A 21,620-nucleotide genomic window follows, 5' to 3' on the forward strand; every position below is an offset into this window, starting at 1 on the left:
CAGGGGCTACATACTTATTTAGCATTTATTTATCTGTGTATATGTTGTTTTCCTCCAGTACCTGTATATGCCTTGAGTATACAAACTTTTTTTTTTTTTTAGCATAGTGCTAAGATTTAGGACCTGGGTCTCTGCTTTCACTAATTTCCAGATAAGAAAACTCCCCCAGTGAAAGTTAGTTCTCAATATTAAATAACAAATAATGCAAAGCTAAGTATCTTTTTTTCATTACTTTTTTAGGTCCAGATAATCAACAAAACAATCAATGAGTGCTGATTTGAGTCAGCATGATAAATTAGACAGGAGACATGGGTTTGGTTTAGGAGAACCCTGGCTTAGTAGCTGGTGACCTTGTGAGAGTACAGAGAGGATTGGGCACCATGTCTGTCATCAAGACACTCCTGAAGAAAACGGGGATATTAGTTTGAGAAGAAAATATTTAGGAAGTCCAAGATCATCTTTGTGCATAAGTTATCTTGCTGACAAGGATGTTAGACTTGTTTTGCTGAGTCTCACTAAAGTCAAAACTAGGAAAAGTGGAGAGAAGTTACATAGAGGCAGATTGAAGATGATAGAAAAACTTCCTAATTATCAGAGCCATCTAGTAGTGGAATGGGCTACCTTGAAGGAGGTGCTGGGAGAAGAGAATAAGCATTTATGTAGTACCTATCAAGTGCCAGACACTGCTCAGTACCATCTTATTTGATCCTTACAACAATCCTGAAAGGTAAGTACTATTATCATTCCCTTTTACAGTTGAGGAAACTGAGGCAAATAGAGGTTAAATAATTTGCTCAGGTGACACAGGTATTAAATGTCTGAGCTGGGATTGAACTCTTTTTTTTTAAACTTCAGGTCTCTGCTGTATTCACTCTGATACCAGCTGTCTCCTTGAGAGACCATGTTGGGTTTGACATTCCTATAGGACATCCAGCTTCTCAGCTATATCCCTTAAGAGGAAATTGCATATTGAGGATTCTATACATCATAAGACTAGCAGAGCTGATCTGTTGAGTCCTGGTGAATTTTTTTGTTAGGCTTTCTCAGCAAAGCCTCAAAGGCCACAGCAACTTGAAGCTCTGAGATAGAATGATAGAACACTAGGATCCTTAAGGAGAGCATCCAAGCTGTCCCAGGATACAGATGAGAAAACAAAATTACTCAGAAGTGAAGTGGTTTGACTAAAGATGTACCATAACACAGTTAATAGAATGCTGAAATTGGAGTCAGGAATATCTTAGTTCAGAGCCTGTTTTAGACACTAAATCAAGCCACCTGACCTCTGAGTTTCCTCCTACATAAAATGGGTATATCAATAGCACCTGCTTCACAGGGTTATTGTGAGGATTAATGAGACAACCTATCTCAAGTGCATAACAAACTTCATAGAATTATGTAAATGTTTCTATTATTTTTGTTTGGTTTGGCGCATATACTGCTTTTATTCTTGGCACAGAATCAATAAGCAAAATAAACTACATGATAATGATGAAACGATGCATAACAAAATAATTATAAAGTGACTGGGTAATTACTTCTCTTGGACTTTGAGATTCTCAAACAGTAGAGAAGTTATGTTCAACCCAGGATTTCTAGGAAATGTTAAGTTAAGTGGGCAAAAGAATGTACACAGTTAAAAACTCAATGTATGACTCACATTCTGCAGGATCAGTCATCAGGTCAGAACTCAGAGACTCTTCAGGAACTATGGACCAATGCACTCTTTTCTCACCATGGAGATATGGACTTGGGAGATGGCAGATACCCTCTCCATGAGTTATTATTATTGCCTAATATCACATAATGGCAGACCTAGGAATCAAATCCAGGTCTTCTGACTTGAAGTGCTTTTCCCATGATGCCATGTTTTTCTTAAGTACCAGAATCACCTCTGGAGCTCTTTTCCAAGGAATGCAGAACTGAGCTGCCTTCCATCTTACAAATTAGAACACAAAAAGGAGCCTTTCACCTGGCTATACTTCAGGATAAGGTAATAACATCCAGGGACAAATAGCACTTTTGCCCAGCACAGATACACAGAGAAAAAAGCAGATAAGACTAGCTCTTAACTAGAGTGAAAGAAGATAACATTATTTCCATCTTGGCCAAGGAGATTGCTATGATCCATTCTCAACTCTAGTTGCGTATCTTCTGGGAAATCTACCATGTTTCAGTCAATGATTCAGTGGTGGGTGAATGTCCAGGGACTCCTGTTTTTACAGAGAGAAAAAAAGGCTCATTTTCATCTTCTGGTTTGCAGTGGGATGGCTCCCTTGTTGGAGGTGGTCTTTTTCCAGGTTCTCTGAGGAACATCATGACATGGAGGGTTGGTGATGGTGGTCGTGTGGGGAATCGGGGATCACCAGAGTAGAATTATCATCATTCCTTTTATGTGCGATGGGGTGGGTCTCTTATATTTATTCCCTTATGCAGGTGAGAGTTTCTGACTCTGTGGCAACTTCACCTTGGAATAGATGACAGAGAAGTCCTATAGAGAAAGTAACTTTATCAGAAGAAGGGAATAGGGAAATGGAGCAAATGAAAATACAGGGGAGCTATACTTACCTCTTTCCTTGGGGATGGGTCTTTGGAGATAGCTATGAAATGAAAGGAAAGTGCAGGGTCAGGCATTAAAGCTCATTTGCTCATCCCCTTCACACATTATCCCTTGCTGTCCAGCTTGAGGGTAAATGAGACTACTGTAGAAAACAATGGAAAGTAGGATGACCCCAGGGAGCATTAGGAGATTGGCTTTTAATTTATAACATGAAATTGCCAACCACTCTTTCCCCCCTATGCTCTGTCCTTCCCTGATTTCTATAACATTACATTCTTATTCTCCTTCCTTAGGAACTACTTCATCATATTTTCTGGCTATTTTCCCTTTCTCCTCTATAACTATGGCTCTATCCTTGGTTTTCTTTTTTTCTTCCATTTTCTTTCTTGTGATATCTAAGCCTTTAAAATCAATATCTCCAGTCCTGACCCCTTCCCTGGGCCCTTGGACAACCTTGCTATAACTGTTTATGAGACATCTTTATCTCGATCAAATTTCCACCTGCTTTTTAAGCTTTTCAAGCTCAAAATGCTGCTGCTCCCATCTCAAACCTGCTCTTTATGCTGTTGTCACAAGAATTTCCTTCTCTTCTTTAGTTCCATTGTCTAACCTTGGCTCAAATCCAAGGCCCTATCCCCCTGTTTTTGGTTATATCAGTTCACGATTTTGTGTATACTTTATCCATTCCAGAGTAAGAATACACAGAAATCTTTCATCTGTAACTGTAAAACCAATTAAATTTCCTCTCTTTTGGTGCCCACTTAATTCTCCAAATCACAAAGTCTCTTTCCCAATACCTTCATATGAAAGTTAAGCTCTGAGAAGTCATGTTTCATTTATACTTTTGTATCCCAAGCACCTGATTTAGTACTGTGTACTTAATAGGTATTTAATTTTTTAAAAATTGAATGTCTCATCACTACTGGTCATAGAGCAGGATAGAATTTGGAGTAGGAATGGTGGATATGCAGAGAAAATCCTTCAGTGAGTCACTCACTGTATTTGGTTCTTCAATGTTTATATCTTTATTGTGTCTCTTCAACAATCATCCATTAAATGATGGGTTGAATAAGGTTTAAGTTCCTTTGTCTGACATCCAGCCTCTTTTACAGTCCAATGCCTCCCTGCCTTCCCAGCCTATTTTATCTCATAGTGTTCAGTTCAATAAATATTTGTGCTAAATAAATGTTTATTGAACTGATGTTAAACTGGGCAACTTACTTAACTCTGTTTGCCTCAATTCCTCATCTGTAAAATAAGCTAAATAAGACAATGGCAAATCACTTCAGTATCCTTGCCAAGAACACTTGAATGGGATCAAGAAAAATCAGCTGTGACTAAATAGCAACAAATGTGCTAGATGCTATACATACAAAAGCAAAAATGAGAGTCTCTGCCCTCAAGGAGATTATATTCTATTGGCATATGTAATACATACATAATAAGAAATACTAAGTACCTATTACATAATACAAAGTATCTCGAATGAGGTGGGGGAAGGAATTAGGAAAAGTCTGAAGCTAAAGATTCTAAGAGAAAGAGAGGAGGGTGGAGGGAATACATTGCAGACAAAAGCCAAAAATGGAGGAGGGAAGTATGATATTATGTGAAATATAGCGCTTATGAAAGGAACTAATTGGTCAGTGAACAAGCATTTATTAAGTACTTACTATTTGCTAGGTGCTGAGGTAAGCATTAGGGATAAGAAATAGGCAAAAAGAAAGACTGCCTATGTCCTTGAAGACATTATATTGTAATGGAGGAAGACAGTACACAAGAAGGAAGCTGCAAAGGTGATGAGGTAGAGAGGCAAGGGTACGGTGGCTTACGTCAGGGAATCAAGGATAGCTGGTCTGGGCCCTTCCAGAATGGAGATTCTAGGAAGACTTACCATTAGGTGAAAAGGCCAACAGGAGCAGAATCAGGAGACAGGTAATTCCAGAGAAAAAGAACAATTGCAGTTGTAAGATTGGAGAAGGTTAGGGTTGGGTAAGTATTTCTGAATATTATCAGAACGGAAATTATAATTGAATCCATGGGAGTTGATGAGATAAACTAATTGAAAGAGTACAGAGGGAGATTTAAGAAGGCCCAGAACAGAGCTTTGGGGGATAACCACTGTTAGTGCACATGACCTGAATGAAGATCCAGCAAAGGAGACTGGAAGGGTCCATCAACAGGTATGAGAATCAGGAGGGAGCAGTGTCATGAAAACCTGGACTAATATGAAATAGTGCCGGAAAGGTGGCAACTAGATAACAAAGGGTTTTAATGCCAGCTTGAGGATTTTGCATTTTAGTACTAGAGTTTGAAAAGACTATTGAAGATTTTTGTCTGACTGAATAAGAGGATGCCTCAGTTTCCTCATCTGTAAAATGAGTTAAAGAAAAAAAATGACAAAGTACTCCGGTAACTTTGCCAGAAAAACACCAAATGGGGTCACCAAGCGTCAGATATAGTTGAAATGACTGAAGACAACAACAGGGTTAAAGGGGAGTGACTGATCACTGTTTTAGGAATGTCAATTTGGCAGCTGTGTGGAGCAGAGAGTGAGGAGGGAAGAAATTGGAGGCAGACAAACTAATTAATAGGATATTGTAATACTAGAGTAGGGACTAATGAGTAAGGAATGGGGGAAAAGAGGTTAAGGCAGAATCAACTAAACTTCTTAACAGACTGGCTCTAGGGGCTAAGGAAGAATAGAATCAAGAATAATTTCAAGGGTGTGAACCTCAGTGCTTATTGAGGACACCCTCAACAGAAATGGGAAAGTTCGGAAGAGTGGGTTTTGGGGAAAATATAATGAATTTCATTTTGGACAAGTTGTGTTTCAGGTACCTAGGCCAATGATAATATAGGACTGATGGTAAGGAGAGAGGTTAAGAGGTTACATTGATTTAGGAATCATATTCATAGAGATAATCACTGAACCCTTGGGAGCTGATGAGACCATACAGGAAGAGATTACATGGAGAGAAATGCTCATTCACTGAGCAGCAGGAATAGGATAGTCCAGACAAAAGAGTGGTCAGACAGGTAGAAAATCCAGAAAGAACAGAGTGATGGAAGATGAGAGAGGAATGGAGGGATTGGTTAACATTGTCAAAAATTGTAGAAATCAAGAAAGTTAAAAACCTACCAGGCCTAGAACTAAGAGATCTTAAAGAAACACCAAACACAGATCTTAAAGGAGGGAAAGGACCCACATGTGCAAAACTGTTTGTGGCAGCCCTTTTTGTAGTGTCAAGAAACTGGAAACTGAATGGATTCCCATCAATTGGAGAATAACTGAATAAATTATGGTGTATGAATGTTATGGAATATTGTTGTTCTGTAAAAAATGATGAGCAGGATGATTTCAGAGAGTCCTGGACAGACTGATGCTAAGTGAAATGTGCAGAACCAGGAGATCATTATACACTATAACAACAAGACTATATGATGACCAATTCTGATGGACATGACTCTCTTAAAAAATGAGATGATTCAAACCAGTTCCAATGGTTCAGTGACTGAGAGCTATCTATACCCAGAGAGAGGACTGTGGGAACTGAGTGTGGATCACAACATAGCATTCTCACTCTTTCTGTTGATGTTTGCTTGCATTTTCTTTTCTTTTTCAGGATATTTTTCCCTTCTTGATCCATTTTTTCTTGTTCAGCAAGATAACTCTAAAATATATATATACATGTATTGAATTTAATATATTTAATGTGTATTGGACTAACTGCCATCTAGGGAAGGGGGTGGGAAGAAGGAGGGAAAAATTTGGAATAGAAAGTTTTGCAAGGGTCAATGATTACACATGCATATGTTTTGTAAATAAAAAGCTTTAATAAAATTAAAAAAAAGAAACACCAAAAAAAAAAAGAAAGTTAAGAATCAAGGAAAGATTTCTGAATTTTGTACTTTAGAGATTGCTTGACATCCCGTGTATCTTCGTCCTTTCTTTTTTTTAGTTGTCTATTGAATTTTTACCTATTTTTTTAATTGTTAAAATTAAATTGTTTACCTATTCTTTAAACTCCAGCATAAATGTCATTTGCTCTAGGAGTATTTCCTGATTTCTCTTTTCCCTCTCTCCATAAGTGACATGATATAGAGGGAAAAGAATTGAATATAAAATCAGAGACTCTGGATTCAGATTCTGGCCTTATTACTTTAAACTTGTGGAGCTGGTCAGATTTGCTCAATCTCTTTGGCCCTTTGGTTTTCTCATCTGTAAAAATCTCTCTCTCTCTCTCTCTCTCTCTCTCTCTCTCTCTCTCTCTCTCTCTCTCTATATATATATATATATATATAGTGTGTGTGTGTTAGAATGTTTAACTTCCAAAATCTCTTTAAGAGCTAAATCCAATGACAATTGAGTGCTATGTTTTGCATCTCTTTCCTGTGCTTAGGATTATAAAATGGATAACTGGAAAGGACCAGAGTGAAAGCCTGCGTGTTACAGATGAGAGAACAGAGGCCCAGAGAGGTTTTGTAGATAGTCTAGTGATTTGGTTGTTAGGTTAACAGGAGTGATGAGTCAGACAAAGGTTGTCAGCTCTAAGCTTCTTGATTTTTGTTCCTGATCTGGTGATGTTCATGAACTCAGGCTAGAGACCAAGGAACTTGATTCAATTAAATTCAAAAAGCATTTATTAAACACTTACTAAATGCCAGTAGGGGCAGCTAGGTGGTGCCATAGTGCGCAGAGTGGATTCGTCCCGAGTAGACTCAGACACCTACTTAGCTATGTGATCTGGGGCAAGTCACCTGGCCCTGTTTACCTCGGTTCCTCATCTGTACAAAGAGTGGAGTAGGAAATGGCCGGCCACTCCAGTATCTCTGTCAAGAACACTCCAAATGGTGTCACAAAGTCACGTCTGAAACAACTAATAACAACAACAGCAATGACTATGCTCTGGGAAAAATAAAATCATTTTTATCCTCAAGGAATTTATGTTCTATGGAAGGCTAGAGGCTAGCGTCATATGCACAGGTATGCAAATACAAAATGTATGTGAATAAATACAGAATAAAATGTTTTCCGCGTGGAAGGAAATATTATCAACAACTAAAAGAACTGTCAAATTCTCTTGTATGAAGCAGCTATTGAGCTGAGCCTCGAAGGGAGACAAGGATTCTAGAAATCAAGGAATCCCTAGCTCCTGTGCAGTTTTGCTAAGTACAACTTCTGGGAAGGTAGTCATGGACCCAAGAGAACAATTAGAAGCATGATGGGATTAGAAGAAAGGAATTGATCACAAGTCACATACAAATTTTGTTAGGAGATCCTGAGCCCCAGAAGAGGAATCGAGTTTTAAAAAGACAGCCTTCATCCACGCCTGATAACTTGCGTTTTATTTTTCTGGCTGCCTGGCGGAGTGAGCTGCAATAACTCCGGAGGCTACGGCTAACAGAGTGGAGACGTCTCCCTGCAGGGCAGCGGCCCCAAATAGCAGCTGCAATTCAGTGCACAGATGGCCAAAAAGTAAAAAAAAAAAATGTAGTCAAGGACTTAGAGAGAATGCTTAAATATGTGAAGACCAGAAGATGGCAGCAGAGAGCAGCTTAGAAGCAGCAAGGGAAGGACTGCAAGGGAGAAAGCAGCTCCCAGTTGGAAGACAGGACCAGCGGATGAGGGTGACATCATCGGCTCTGAGAGCAGCATTGGAGGGATGGAGTTTGGACTCCATCCTGCAAGAATGCGTTTCGTGGCCATCTGTGGCGCAGTGGAGGGAGAGCACAGAATCTGGAGTCGGAAGGATCTGAACTCGACTGGAGCCCCAGACAGCCGGGTGACTGGGCAAATCACTTCACCCCGTCTGCCTCAGTTTTCTTATCTGTAAAATGATCTGGAAAAGGAAATGGCGAACCGGGGTCTTTGCCAAGAAAACCCTATACAGGATCACAAAGAGTTGGACACGACTGGAACTATTTAGCAACATACTATACCACTTTTGTAGAATCCAGTTATGTGTGAGTCTGTCCAGGTGTCTTCCCTGGTTATTTATTCTCTCATGTGTGTGTTCCTTGGCTACATGCTTCAGACACCTATATTTCAAGGAGATATTTTATCTATTCCCTTTTCCTGCCATGTATATTTTCTATATGTACATTCCTTTTACCTAGTGGTATGGTCTTACCTAGCCTTAATCACTGAATGGGTGATTAATCTATTAAAGACCTTAAAAAAGCCGAGGTCTCCCACCACATCCAGGGCCATCTCTAGTCCTCCTGCTTTCTCCCTGGCCACTGGACCCAGATGGCTCTGGAGGGGAAAGTGAGGCAGGGGACCTTGCACAGACTTCCCTTATTTAAATCCCACTGGCTTGCACATCATGGCATCATCTCCCTGATGTTACGGTTCTCTTCAGGAACGAAGAACAAATAACAACAGTAGTATGGTAATCTGTGGGAAAATATAACCCTATTTATATGAAGAAATCACTTATTTTGCTGGGCTGTTTAGTTGAATGGGTTTGTTGTTGTTTTGTTTTTTGCTTTGAGCTATTGTCTTGTGATTAGCTATTAAAATAGAACATTGGTGAGGATTAGTGAGCTGCGATTCTGAGGAGATGCTCTCTTACCACAATGTACCTCAGACCTGGGATGGCGCTCCAAGTGGTCCCAGCTGATTTACCAGGGCACAATGATAATGTGTCAAGCTGGGATTTGAGGCTGGGTCCTCAGGCTTTAAATCCATTATACCACAGGTGAGATCTTAAGTTGTTTTAATAGTCACCTATGAATCTGTGGAGAATATATGCTCCAAGAATACAGGCACTGTCTTATTTAGCTTTGTAAGGTTCCCAGAACAATGCTCTGCCCAAATAAGGTGTTTTGTAAATCTTTGTCAAATTGAACTGAACCAGAATTTGGAAAGGTTTGCGATAAGATGGATATCATTTTATTTCTTTCTTAAGAGAAGGCCTTGAACCAGCCCCACTACCTAGATCTAAGTTAAAGCTACATCTGTGATACTTCCTTATTTTTCATATTGCAATAGTATATATAGCAGACCACTTCCCTTTTCCCTCTCCTTGCCAAGCCCTGATGGTAACTGTTCTCACAATGGGCCTTTATCCATTGCCCTACAAGCCCCATTCCTTCCACTCTGTGCCCTAGGCACAGCACCCTCCCAACTTGGCGCCCTAGGCAGTAACCACCTACCTTTTGGTGGGGTGGGTAATCCAGCTCTATCTTATGTGCACCCTACCGGCTCTTCACCCAGATGGTTCAGTGAATTAGGAGGCAGTAAGGCCCCTCCCCCATTCTCAGAGACAGCAAAGATTTGCTTCCTACTCACATAGCAAGGCTAAGGGAGAGACCTCAGATTTTTCAGTTCCTAAATCAGTCATATTACAGCTCTGACAGCTAAAACTAGAGTCTGTGCTTCTTCTTCAACATTAACTTATTTTGCTTTATTTTGACCACAGGTTTCTTAATGTCAGGAATCAGATTCCCCTTTTTAATTTTGCCTCTTGATAGGGCGTTGGCAGAGGTAGGCATTTGTAGCCTGTTCCTTTCAATTCTGTTCAATTTAATTCATATTTAGTTAGCATCTTCTATGGGCAAGGCCGTAGGACAGCTAGGTGGTATAGTGCATAGAAGGTCAGGGCCTGGAGTCCGAGATCTATCTTCCTGAATTTAAATTTTGCCCCTATACACTTACTGGTGCTGTGACCATATTAACCCTGCTTGCCTCAGTTCCTCATCTGTAAAATGAACTGGAGAAGAAAATGGCAAACCACTCCAGTATTTCTGCCAAGAAAAGCCCAAATGGGGTCATTGAAGATTCAGAAAGGACTGAACATGGGCAAGGCCCTTTGCTATATAGTGAGGTTACAAAGAATAATAAAGTTCCAGGAACTTACAGTCTAATGGGAAGGATGAAAGATGTGCACAAATAAGTATGATATGAGAAAAATGTAAGAAGGGAAAATGAAGAATAAAGACAAAGTACTTTAAGAGAATTTTAGGATCATTCTGGAGAGCAATGTGGAACTATGCCCAAAGAGCTATCCAATTGTACATATCCTTTAATCCATCAGTGTCTCCACTGGGCCTGTATCCCAAAGACATCATTAAAAAAAGGGAAAAGGAGCCACATGCAAAAAGTGTAGCAGCTCTTTTTTTGTAATAGCTAGGAACTGAAAACTGAGTGGATGCCTATCGGTTGGAGAATGGTTGAATAAGTTATGACATATGAATGTAATTCATATTATTTTTTAATAAGAAATGATCAACAGGATGATTTCAGAGAGGTCTGGAGAGAGTTATATGAACTGATGCTAAATGATGTGAGTAGAACCAAGAGAACACTGTACACAACAAGATTATATGATGATCAGCTGTGCTCATTATATGATGATCTAACTATGATAGATTTGTTTTTTCCAACGATGAGATGATTCAGGCCACTTCCAAGAGATTTGTGATGGAGCAAGCGGTCTGCATCCAGAGAGAAGAATATGGGAACTGAATGTGAATCATAACATAGTATTTTCACCTTTTTTTTTTTTTTGATGTTCTTTGCTTACTTGTTTTTTTTCTTCATAATTTTTCCCTTTTTGATCTGATTTTTCTTGTGCAGCATGATAAATTGTGGAGATATGTTTAGAAGAATTGCACATGTTTATTCTATACTTGTATAAGGGAGGAGAGAAGAGGGAGGGAGAAAAATTTGCATGACAAGATTTTGCAAGGGTCAATATTGAAAACTATCTTTTCATGTATTTAAAAAATAAAAAAGTAATTATAAAAAGAATTTGAGGAAAGTAAGGTAATTCTTAGTGGGATAGGTTAGCAATGGCTTTATGGAGGAAATATTGAGGAATGAGGATGCTTTCAACAGATCTGAGAGTTGTGGAGGGAATGGATTTTTAGCCTTTGTGAATGTACTGTGTTAGAGTAGGGCATGATAAGATCAGGAACCACTCCCCCTCCACTGTTTCTGGAATGTAGAATGCATGAAAGAAATGAGAGGGATAATGCAAGAAAAGCAGTTTGTAGACTTCCTGGCATGATAGTGATACGAAAGATCCTAAAGCAGCCCAGTCTCTTGCCAAACATCTCAGCAGAAATGTAAAGGGTATCTAATGAAATAATGGTCAAGTTGGCGAAAGAGAAACAGTAGTAAGCACTTCCATCTAACCCAGATTGTGCAAGGTAGCCAGAGGCCTGTGAACTCCTGAAAATTGGAATGAAGAACAAAAAAAGTTTAGTTCACAGGATCTGAAGTCAATGAGATCTTGGCTCTGGCCTAAGGCCTCAGCATGGGACAGAGTTTCTGATAAGCTATTACATAATGAGAGGGACTGGACGGTTTGTACAAAAATAAGGATTTTTCAAGAGACCAACATTCCCCGAGACACAATGGGATACAAAATTCCTAAAATGCTTGCCTCTGTGGGAGGTACACTCCAGAAAGCTTGGGAACACTGAGATCTCTGACATCTTATTGGAGCCTGCAAGAACTAGTGATGGAACCAGCTCCCAGTAGGTTACTGGGCAGGGAGCTGTTCTGGGTAGTGTTTGCATGCTAGGAGATTCTCTAAAATTACTGGATCCAGGGCTGCTTCCATCTAGTATGAAGCAGGATTAACTAAGTTTCAGGACTTCTATTTTGAAGGAGAGGGAGGGGATGCTCTGCAGGGGGTTGCTCCATTTTAAGAAGAGAAACAGCTCCAAGGGAAAAAGGAATTCAAAAACAGGGAACAGGGTGAGGTTAACTATAGGGTTAAAATAAGGAAGAGAGAAAAGTGCAATCAGGATAGGGGTCAGAGCAGAAGAGGAAGGGAAAGTACTAATGGAGGGATGAGTCAAAGGGAGAGATAGAATAGTAGGAAGCTTTATTGTCGTTTAGTCATTTAAGTTTTGTTCAACTCTTAATGACCCCTTTTGGTGTATTTTTTGGGGTAGTTTTGTCATTTTCTTTTCCAGTTCATTTTATCAATAAGGAAATGGATGTAACCAGGTTTAGATGATTTGCCTGGGGTCACATAGCTAGTAAGTGTCTCAGGCCTGATTTGAACTCAGGAACATGAGTCTTCCTGGCTACCAGCCTGTATACTTTCTATTATTTTTCTATTCTATTCTATCTAGCTGCACTGATAGGATGCTACAGTCTAATGCCAGAGTTTTTGGTCAAAGAAGAGGAATGTGTGCGGAATGGGATCCCTGTGGACAACTGAAGTGGAGTGGAGGAATAGGCCATGAAATATGAAGAGGCTGAGGGACAGAAAGTTGGGGTATTTATGGGAACATCACCATAAATGTTGACATCCCCAAAATATAAGGGTAAATGTTGGGGCAGAGAATAAGATAGTGAGTTAAATGCTGAATTCCTTAAGAAAGGAGGGAGAATGACCCAGAGCTGGGGATAGATGTGTATGAGGAAGGAGGAACAATATACAATAGTCCCCATTATCTACAGAGGGTAAAAGGTTTTAATAGAGTGAACTTCAAAATGGGGAGAGGTTGCTCAAAAGGAGAGCCTGAAAATGACAGTGGGAGACAAGGAGTATTCTGAGTCCCCCTTTAGGGGTGGGTCATTGGGGAATACCAAAGAAGGGATGGCCACAAATGGAGAGCACAGCCAGGGATTCAGTGTTGTCTGGGAGAAATTAGTGTAAGAGGAGTGTGAGAGGAAGAGATCCTGATTGAAGGCAAATTTGTTCTTTATGGATGGGAAATCCAGAGGACATATCCCAAGGGGATTGGTGGATCCCCAAGTCATAAGGGAAATAGGATTGAGGATGAAGATGAGAAAATAGAATTTAGAGGATGTTCATCATATATTGAAATTTTGATGTTCATTAAATCCCATGAGTAAAAAAAAAAAGAACTTTTAAGTAGGTTGGAACTAACTTGTCGAGAACTTTAAATACTGGTTAAAGAGTGCATTTTACTTTATAGAGTAATAGGAAGCCAGCGAAGTTTTTTGAGCAAACCTGAGTGATGAGTTAGAGAAAGAAGTTTTGGGGTAGGGGAGAGTGCAGTTTCCCTTGCTCCTGACCTTCCCCAACATCATCCACTCCTAGTTACTCACCTTTCTTTTTCTGTTCCCTGAAAAATACCTCAGAATAGACCATATTTTCATTCTTTTCATCCAGAGGATTCACTAGGAGGAGAAATGAGATTTTAAAAATGAGCCACCCAATCCAAGACCATGAATTCCTCCTCTGTCTTCCACCCCAGGCATGGGGTCACTGGGGCTAGCTGAGGGCACTTCTAGAGGGAAGGAAACTATTATCATAGCAAGGGGCACAGTAGTGGGAGAGGAGTAAAGAAACTTGCTTTGGAAAATATGGGGCAAAAGAGGCTAAAAATACCCTGTAGAGTGCCAAGGTTGGAAGAGAACCAACTTCTCTTCTAGTCAACCCTCTCATTTTGTCAGATAAATGGAGGTCCAGACACCCATAGCCTTTTGGCCACACATCAAGTTAATGTTAGTTAGGACTAGAATCCAGTTCTTTAGATTCTTAGTCCTTTATTCATTCCCCTATACTCTCATGCCATCTAGCTCAATTCACCATTTTATAGATTAGGAAATCAAGGCTACCCAAGAGGATATATCCTTGTTCATGGTTATACTTAGAGCAAATGGCAGTCAGGACTAGAAAGAACCGGGATTTGCAGACAGCCAGTTCAGCACTTTGCACAATAGCAGACAGATTGTGATGATCAGGCCTTCAGAGGTAACCAGGGATAGGAATTGGGTCACAGATGGTTTCTTTAGCTTTAGGTGGCCTAGAGGATAGTGCATTAGACCAGGAGTCAGGAAGATCTGAATTTAAATGTAACCTTAGACACTTAAATCTGCTGTGTGACTTGGCAAGCCACTTAATCATTGTTTGAGTTTCCTTAACTAGAAAATGGGAAAAATAATAGAATCTCCCTCCCAAACTATGAAGATTAAATGAAATATTTGTAAAGCATTAGGCACATGGTAGGCACTATATAAATACAACAATGAAAGCTCTGCTCTTTTGCTGCCTTCTGTTTTTCTCCTTCTCTATTACTAGTTCTGCCATGTCCACTTTTACTACTCTCCATTTACCTCTTATTGACAAAATAGAAGGAAAGATCCTGATCTACCAGTGTGATATCTTTGAGTCTCATTCTTTACTCTTATAAAATAGGAATAATTATGTGAATACAACCTAATATAAATGGTTGTTGGGAGGAGATGTTCTGTAAACATTGAAATAAAATGTGAGTTTGTTATTGGTTTGTTATTTCTGACTCTTTATGACCCCATATGGAATTTTCTTGGCAAAAAATACTGGATTTGTCTGCCATTTCCTTCTCTAGCTCATTTTACACATGAGGAAACTGAGGCAAACAGGCTTAAGTGACTTGCCCAGAGTTACTCAGCTAGTGTCTGCAGCCAGATTTGAACTCAGGAAGATAACTCTTCCTGACCCTAGGCCCAGTGCTCTATCTGCTGTTCCATCTGGTTGCCCCTATGTGAGTTAATATTTATTATTATTATTAATATTAATATTGTCCTCCCAGATGTGTCCGAGGAAGCTCTGAGGCCCATAACTTCTTCATCCTCTTTTTCAAAGAGGTCTTTCTCTGTCTCAAGTGGACAGATCAATCCAGCAGAGCAGCTTGACCCTTACCATTGACATATACTGGACAAGACTCCAGGTCTGGTGATGAGGAGGCTTTAGAGGTTTCTGGAGTACCTGGGAAGAATGCACCCCTAAGAAACATAGAGAATAATGTAAATGAACATTGAGGAAAAGTAACTCTATGAAATAAATTGTGGATTCTGGGCTGGACTGGGAGAAGGGGACTAATCAATTCATAGTAGGTTTAGGGCACTGTTCTTTTTGTGGGGCTTAACCTATAGGGCTGTATAGTTAACTTTTTTGAGATGATTTCTCCTAAAACTATCCTGAGAGATGATATAATCTAAGGAGAATCCTAAACCACGAGAAACATAGACAGTAGAGAACGAAAACTCATGTCAGACTGCTGAAGAAAATCAATACCCCAGAAGCTTTTTCAAGAAGGACCAGCGATGGAGCCATAACAAGGATTTCTGAAATTCATCTAAGTTGGGTTGAGGATAGAATATAAAGTATAGGCATTTCTGTGTGTAGCTATTGTAGACTGAAGACAGAGGTCAGGAGAATTGAGGAAGATAAATATTTAGAAAGAAAATTTAAGAGGGAGCAGAGATTGAAGTGAGGAAGATTATGAACTAAATAGTGAACTTATTGGGGAGAAAGGAGAATGATCTGAAAGTCTCTGGATGGCAACAACTAGAATCTGGACAGGTAATTTTAAAGGAGAAAAGGTGGTTTTGTTGAGTGATAATGGCAGTGGAGAACAAGGAGTATATTAAATCTCTTCCCAGGCCCTAATGTGTCAGAAGGTGTGAGAGAAAGAATATATAGTCATGAAAGGAGTGCCAAGTGATATGGGATCTTCAAAAGAAAGTTAGCTTTCAAGGAAAGAAATGCTGAAAAAAGAGATTTAGGATGAAGAAAAGTTTGCTAACCATGAAGGAGCATCCCAGAGGGCAGAGTGGAAAGGAGGACAAATAAAGGACTGGGAAAGACTGAGTTAGCAGACTTGAGAGTATGGATTTTGAAGGTGGTGGAGACAACAGGTTAGCCTTGTGTTTGGATGTTGTCCTTGTTCCATTCCTCCCTAATGTCCTTTACCAGCAGCTATGTTTTCTTGACTTTTCCCAGGTGACTTCCTCCAAGGTGCAATAGCAATGGTAATGGAAGAAAGGGCAGCCTGTTTTTCCTTCTTTTCTGACTCTGCCTTCTCACTCTCTCCTGAGACAGCCTTCCTGTCTAAACTCCACAGGGCCATAAGCAAGACAAAAACTATATGATTTATTGGGTCAGCTGTGTATTAACTTTGGTGAGGAAGGCTCTCACCAAGGGTAGGGATTGGGTCATGGGGTATCTATACCACTTGGGCCACTGTTGGTGTCTAAGGAATAATCAATAACTTTTATAACATGAAGACAGCAGACTCACCTGGTAGGATCTGGGGTAGCAGCTCCTTCTGTAAAATCAAGTACGTATAAAAATAACTAACAGGAATCTAGTAGATATTTCACATTGTGCTTTTGCCACATTTGTGTGTCCATGTTTCCATGGGAATGATTAGTCATAGAGAAGTTATGGAGTGGGGGCATAGTAGCTATCTTCAATTATTTGAAATCCTGTCTTATAGAAGAGAGATTAGGCTTGTTCTGCTTAGTTCCTGAGTTTAGAACCAGGAGAAGTTGTTTGTAAGTTGCAGAGAGACAGATTTTTGGTTTGATTTAAGGATAAAATTCCTAACAATGAATCATCAGAAGTGGAAAGAGCTGCTTCTGTAGCTGATGAATTCTCCATCACTGAAGATTAAATGGAGGCTGATTTCTCTGTTTTCTTTCCTCCCCTTGAAACTAGGAAAACCTAGATTCAGAGCTCGTCTCTGACAATGCTGACTCTCCTGAGTCATTTGACCTCTCAGTACTTGGGCAGCTCTCCTGGACTATAAATTGCAGGGTAGGTGCCAGCCTGCATTGGCAGAGGGTTTTCCCTCATTTAGGAGTACCCTATAACAACAAAATCACAGGTCAATCCTTATCTCTATTCCTGTCCCTCCTTATCACTGAAGAATTTGGACAACTTCCCTTGGGACTGATAGAAGCTAAAGGGAGGGGCCAACAGTATAAGGAGAAGGTTCTGAAAAGGAGACAACTGGCCAGTACAGAAGAAGGTGAGGGTTCTCTGGGACTTTCTGGAGACAAAGGCATTCGGGGTTACATGCAGCAGTTCATGGACCCCTTTTGGCAATCTATTGAAACCTATAGATCCCTTCTCAGAATAATGCTTTTAAAAGCACAGAATAAAATCTATAGTATTACAGAGAAAGTCAATTATATTAAAAACAATTATTGAAATATTCAAACAAATAAACATGGACCTCAAATTAATAATCCCTATAAATGGATCCCTAGAGGGATTTACTGAGAATTGAATGAAACATATATAGGTAAAGTGCTTTTTAAACTGTAAAGCTCTGGAAAAAAGAAACCTATTATTGTATGACTATTATTGTAGTTATTATTGATAAAAAACAAGGTACTATACATATTTTGGATGGAATCCTCACATGTTTGCATGGGCTTGAGGGATTTGAAGTATTATCCCTCAGGCCTCATTCCTTTTTCTGTCTTCTACTTTCATCACTTGAGTTTAAGATTGATAGACAAACACTTGGGAAATTATTTAACTCACTCACAAAATAAATGGGCTGAACTTGATGGTCTGTGAGGTCTGTTTCAACTCTACATTACTGATCCTATTAGAGAGTCCCAAGACCTTGGCTCAAGTCTCAGTTCTGGCATTTACCAGCCATATTAGTCCCTGTGGGAAAGTCACTTTGCCATTCTAAGGTTCGATTGCTCATCTGTAATATGGAGATCATACTTGTTCCGCCTTACAAAGTTGTCAATCTGTAAATCTTAAAATGCTCCAGAAATGTAAACTAATAATATTTTGATTATCTGTCTTTTCAACCATAATCACACCCACACAGAGTTCCCCTTTTCAGAAGCAGTATTTCCAAACATGGTCAGCAATGATTTAAAAGTTTTTAAACTATTTACTTCTCCTTCCCAGAGCTGCCTACTGGCTTATTTTAATTGCTTAACCAAGGTTTTGTCACTGAAGCAGGCTGCTTCTTACTAATGTGCTATTAAAACCAGTTTTTTTTTCATTTTTTTTTAAGTTTTGATTTTTACAGTCCTATTCCCCCTCAGGCCCAGAGTATTCTTTGAATATATGAAATGTCAGCGTGTCCCCTTCTGAAGGGTGAGAATAGAGGGTGAGTTTTAGGGTGCATAGTAAAAGTTCGTTTTGGGACTGTAGTCAGGATCATCATGCCAAAGGAAGATACTGACCTGCTTTCTTCAAGACCCTGAAATAAAGCAGAAAGGCTGCACTGATACCAGTCATGACAAGCAAGACCAGAATCCCCAGAACCAGCTGGCTCCTCCTGTTCCCCAAGGGGATAGATGTAGAGCCCTAAATGAGAGAGACTTGGTTACTGAGATTTTCCTAAGCTATTTTGAGGGATAGGATAGGGAAGCCTAGCCTAACAAGCTGTGAAACTGAAAAGTCCCTAGGCTCCCTGGTCTCTGTACCTCCATAGGGAAAGGGAAATTGAGAACAATGAATGGATCAGCTCAGTTCCAGGAGCAATATATGAGAGAAGTTTTAATTTATAGAGAAGTCTCATTATTTCCCCATTAAGTTGGAATGTTTCAGGAATGGGATTAGAAGCAGAGGAAAGGAGCATTTACTGAGCAACTAACATTAGCCTAGGACTATGTTGGACAGTGGGGTACAGAGCTTAATAAATCCTGATCTCAGATATAGTCCATTTGGGGAGACTGTATTTGGAGAGCTAATTGTAATCTCACTTCTTAAATTGGGGGTTATTTTCAAAATAATTCCCTGCACCCCCCTTTAATATCACAGAGTAGAGGAAGGAGGAACAAGTCTTTCGTGATCATTTGAACTTGTTACCAAGGATTTTTTCCTTGTGAGAAAATTGGTACAGGACTGCGGGCAGAGTGCTTTGCTTGTCACCCTGAAGTTGTACCATGTCCCCTCCAATGACACTGTCAGGTGAAGATGAGATAATGGAATCGAAAGAGCAGATGAGTTACAGAGTCTGATGGGCTCTGGATGCCTTCTGTCTTCCTATGGGGCATTGCCAGTTTTATATTAATGGCAAAGGTCATTCTTTCCTTTCATCTTTATAACTGTTACTCTCCCAGCTTCACTTAAATTCACACTTTCTAGACTCTACAGGCAGCCTTTCTCCACTATTTCCCCAAGTTGGTTCCCACTCCCACCCCCCCCTTTCTCACTCACTTGAATTTCCAGCTCGAGGCTCTGTTTCTGAACTTGGTCATGCTCCGTGGCTGCCACACACCAGTAAAACCCAGTCCCTGCTATTATGGTGGCTGGGATGCAGTATTCTGGGGACTGGTCTCTGCCTCGTATGGTCCTATTATCCTTGTAGAAGGAGAAGTAGAGCCGGGAGGCTGACCTCTGGGGGGATAGTTGTGTCTCACAGCTCAAGCTCACCGAACTTCCCACTATGGCTTCCGTGGAATTTTTGATTCTTAGTTTAGGTCGAGGGAACAACTCTGGGGAGAAGTCAGACTTAGTGTCAAGAAAGAATGGAGGAATGGCCGGGGGGTGGGGGTGGGGGGCTGGGAGTTAAGGGCTGGAAAAGCAGGAGGAAACTGAGCACTAGTTCATTCTAGCTAGATGATACAATGAATAGAGCACTGTTCCGGAGTCATGAAAGCTTGAGTTCAAATCTAGCTTCAGACTTTTACTAGCTGTAGGACTCAAGGCAAGCCATTTAATATTTATCTGTTTTAGTTTTCTGAACTGTAAAATAGAGATATGACAATATTTAACTCACAGAGTTATTGTGAGGATCAAATGAGATAATATTTGTTTGTATTTGACTCTTTATGACACCATTTCTTGGTAAAGAGACTGAAGTGATTTGCCATCTTTTCTAGCTCATTTTACAGATGAGAAAACTGAGGGAAACAAAAGTAAGCAACTTGCCCAGAGTCACACAGTAAATGTCTCAGGCCAAGTTTGAACTCAGGAAGATGAGCTTTCCTGACTCCAGGTCTGCACTCTATCCAATGCACACTAGCTATCCCTGGCACATAATTGGCTCTGTATAAATGCTTATTATTTCCCTTCTCTATTCCATATCCACAGTGGGACTCTCAATCCCCAGATCTAGGAACTCAATAGCCTCAATATAAGACCATGACTTATCCACCAGGACTTGTTTTCCTTTCCTCCATCAGCCTGCTCTAGAATATTTTTGAGAAGTAGCCCTTCTAGCTAGAGGTCATAGAGGACCTCAAAGGATGAGGTCCTATTCTGAGACTTCATGATATCCAGTGGTGTCATCCTTGGCAGTCTCCACCCCATGGCCAAGTGATCTTACCTTGGACTTGAAGGATGACAAGGGTAGATCTTTGCTCTTTTTTTTGATTTTCCACATATGCACTACAACTGTACTGACCACTATCTTCTCTCCTTGCTGCTTTGATGGACAGAGCTTTGTTTTCTTTAGTGAAGTAAATGGATTTGTTCCACTTGTGAAATGTAACCTGGGATAACTTAGATTTCCTCCATCCTTGGCATTGCAAAATCACAGCATCTCCTTCAAAAACAGAATAAGGAGCCTGGAGGACCAGCCATCCTGTAACATATAGGAAGATAAATCTAATATTGTCTCTATGTGCCTTTACTTTTTCTTCTCCCGTGTTTCTAGACATGTGGCTTCCGAAACAGAAATCCTATCCATCCTTACATCATAGTTTAGATGCTACTTGAAGTCTTTTCTGATCCCATCACACTGACTAGCAAAATAAACACATTGGTAGGGAATTGTGAACTTGCTTTTGAGTGGGTGTAGAACTGGGATAACCTGTTTGAGGACTCCATATATTGAAGAGAGATGCCCCAGGAGCATAATAATAATAACCAATAATTATGTGAGAATGATACTATATCATATCCAGAAAGGGGAGAGATTATTGCTGGCTTGGGTGTATTAGGGAAGAATTTTTGGATGAGGTGGCTAGCTTTTAAAGGATCAGTAGAACTTAAATGACAGAAAAAGAAGGTAGGAGGACATTCCAAGCATTCCAGGTAGTAAAATGTGGGGTATATGCAGTGATTGGTGAATAGCTTAATTAGGCTAGAGCATCCATCTGGTGTTTTTTCCCATACTCTTCTGCTATCTACATGTCTACTTCATTCTTTAAAACAAAATAAAACAAACACCTCCCCCAAATAAAAATGTCACTTGACCCTGACAACTTCAGACTATTAGTTGTATCTTTCTTTCCTTTCACAATTTTCAAAAAGCCATCTACATTTAGTGTCTCTGCCTTCCCACTCCCTGCTGCTCTTTTTATTCTGAGAGCTTCTGATTCCCTCACTTGACTAAACTATTTTCTCCAAAATTTCCCATTTTCTGAAACATTTAAATCACA

The 21,620-nt window shown here is 40.0% G+C and overlaps 1 protein-coding gene across 1 annotated transcript; it reads right to left on the reverse strand.

Moving 5' to 3' along the window:
• Positions 1-1,365: 1,365 nt before the first annotated feature.
• Positions 1,366-20,897, reverse strand: FCRL6 (Fc receptor like 6). Its single transcript, XM_051996577.1, has 8 exons — positions 20,564-20,897; positions 19,453-19,730; positions 18,474-18,597; positions 16,555-16,582; positions 15,175-15,257; positions 13,596-13,667; positions 2,566-2,597; positions 1,366-2,488 (listed from the first exon to the last, which is right to left on the reverse strand). Exons 1-8 carry the CDS (start codon positions 20,895-20,897, stop codon positions 2,426-2,428), a joined length of 1,014 nt encoding a protein of 337 aa, XP_051852537.1. The 3' UTR covers positions 1,366-2,425.
• Positions 20,898-21,620: the final 723 nt, after the last annotated feature.

Source organism: Antechinus flavipes, chromosome 4 (genome assembly GCF_016432865.1).
Source record: "Antechinus flavipes isolate AdamAnt ecotype Samford, QLD, Australia chromosome 4, AdamAnt_v2, whole genome shotgun sequence".
NCBI classification, from domain to species: Eukaryota; Metazoa; Chordata; class Mammalia; order Dasyuromorphia; family Dasyuridae; genus Antechinus; species Antechinus flavipes.

What these genes read in the sequence shown, in the direction of transcription:
- FCRL6 (XM_051996577.1), bottom strand. Translation starts at nt 20,897, where the DNA reads ATGTCTAGAAACACGGGAGAAGAAAAAGTAAAGGCACATAGAGACAAT. An exon ending in GCTACCCCAGATCCTACCAG is followed by an intron (nt 15,258 to 16,554) that starts GTGAGTCTGCTG and finishes TATGTTTCTTAG; the next exon opens with GGGTGCATTCTTCCCAGGTA. An exon ending in TTGTCCAGTATATGTCAATG is followed by an intron (nt 13,668 to 15,174) that starts GTAAGGGTCAAG and finishes TTCTCCTCCTAG; the next exon opens with TGAATCCTCTGGATGAAAAG.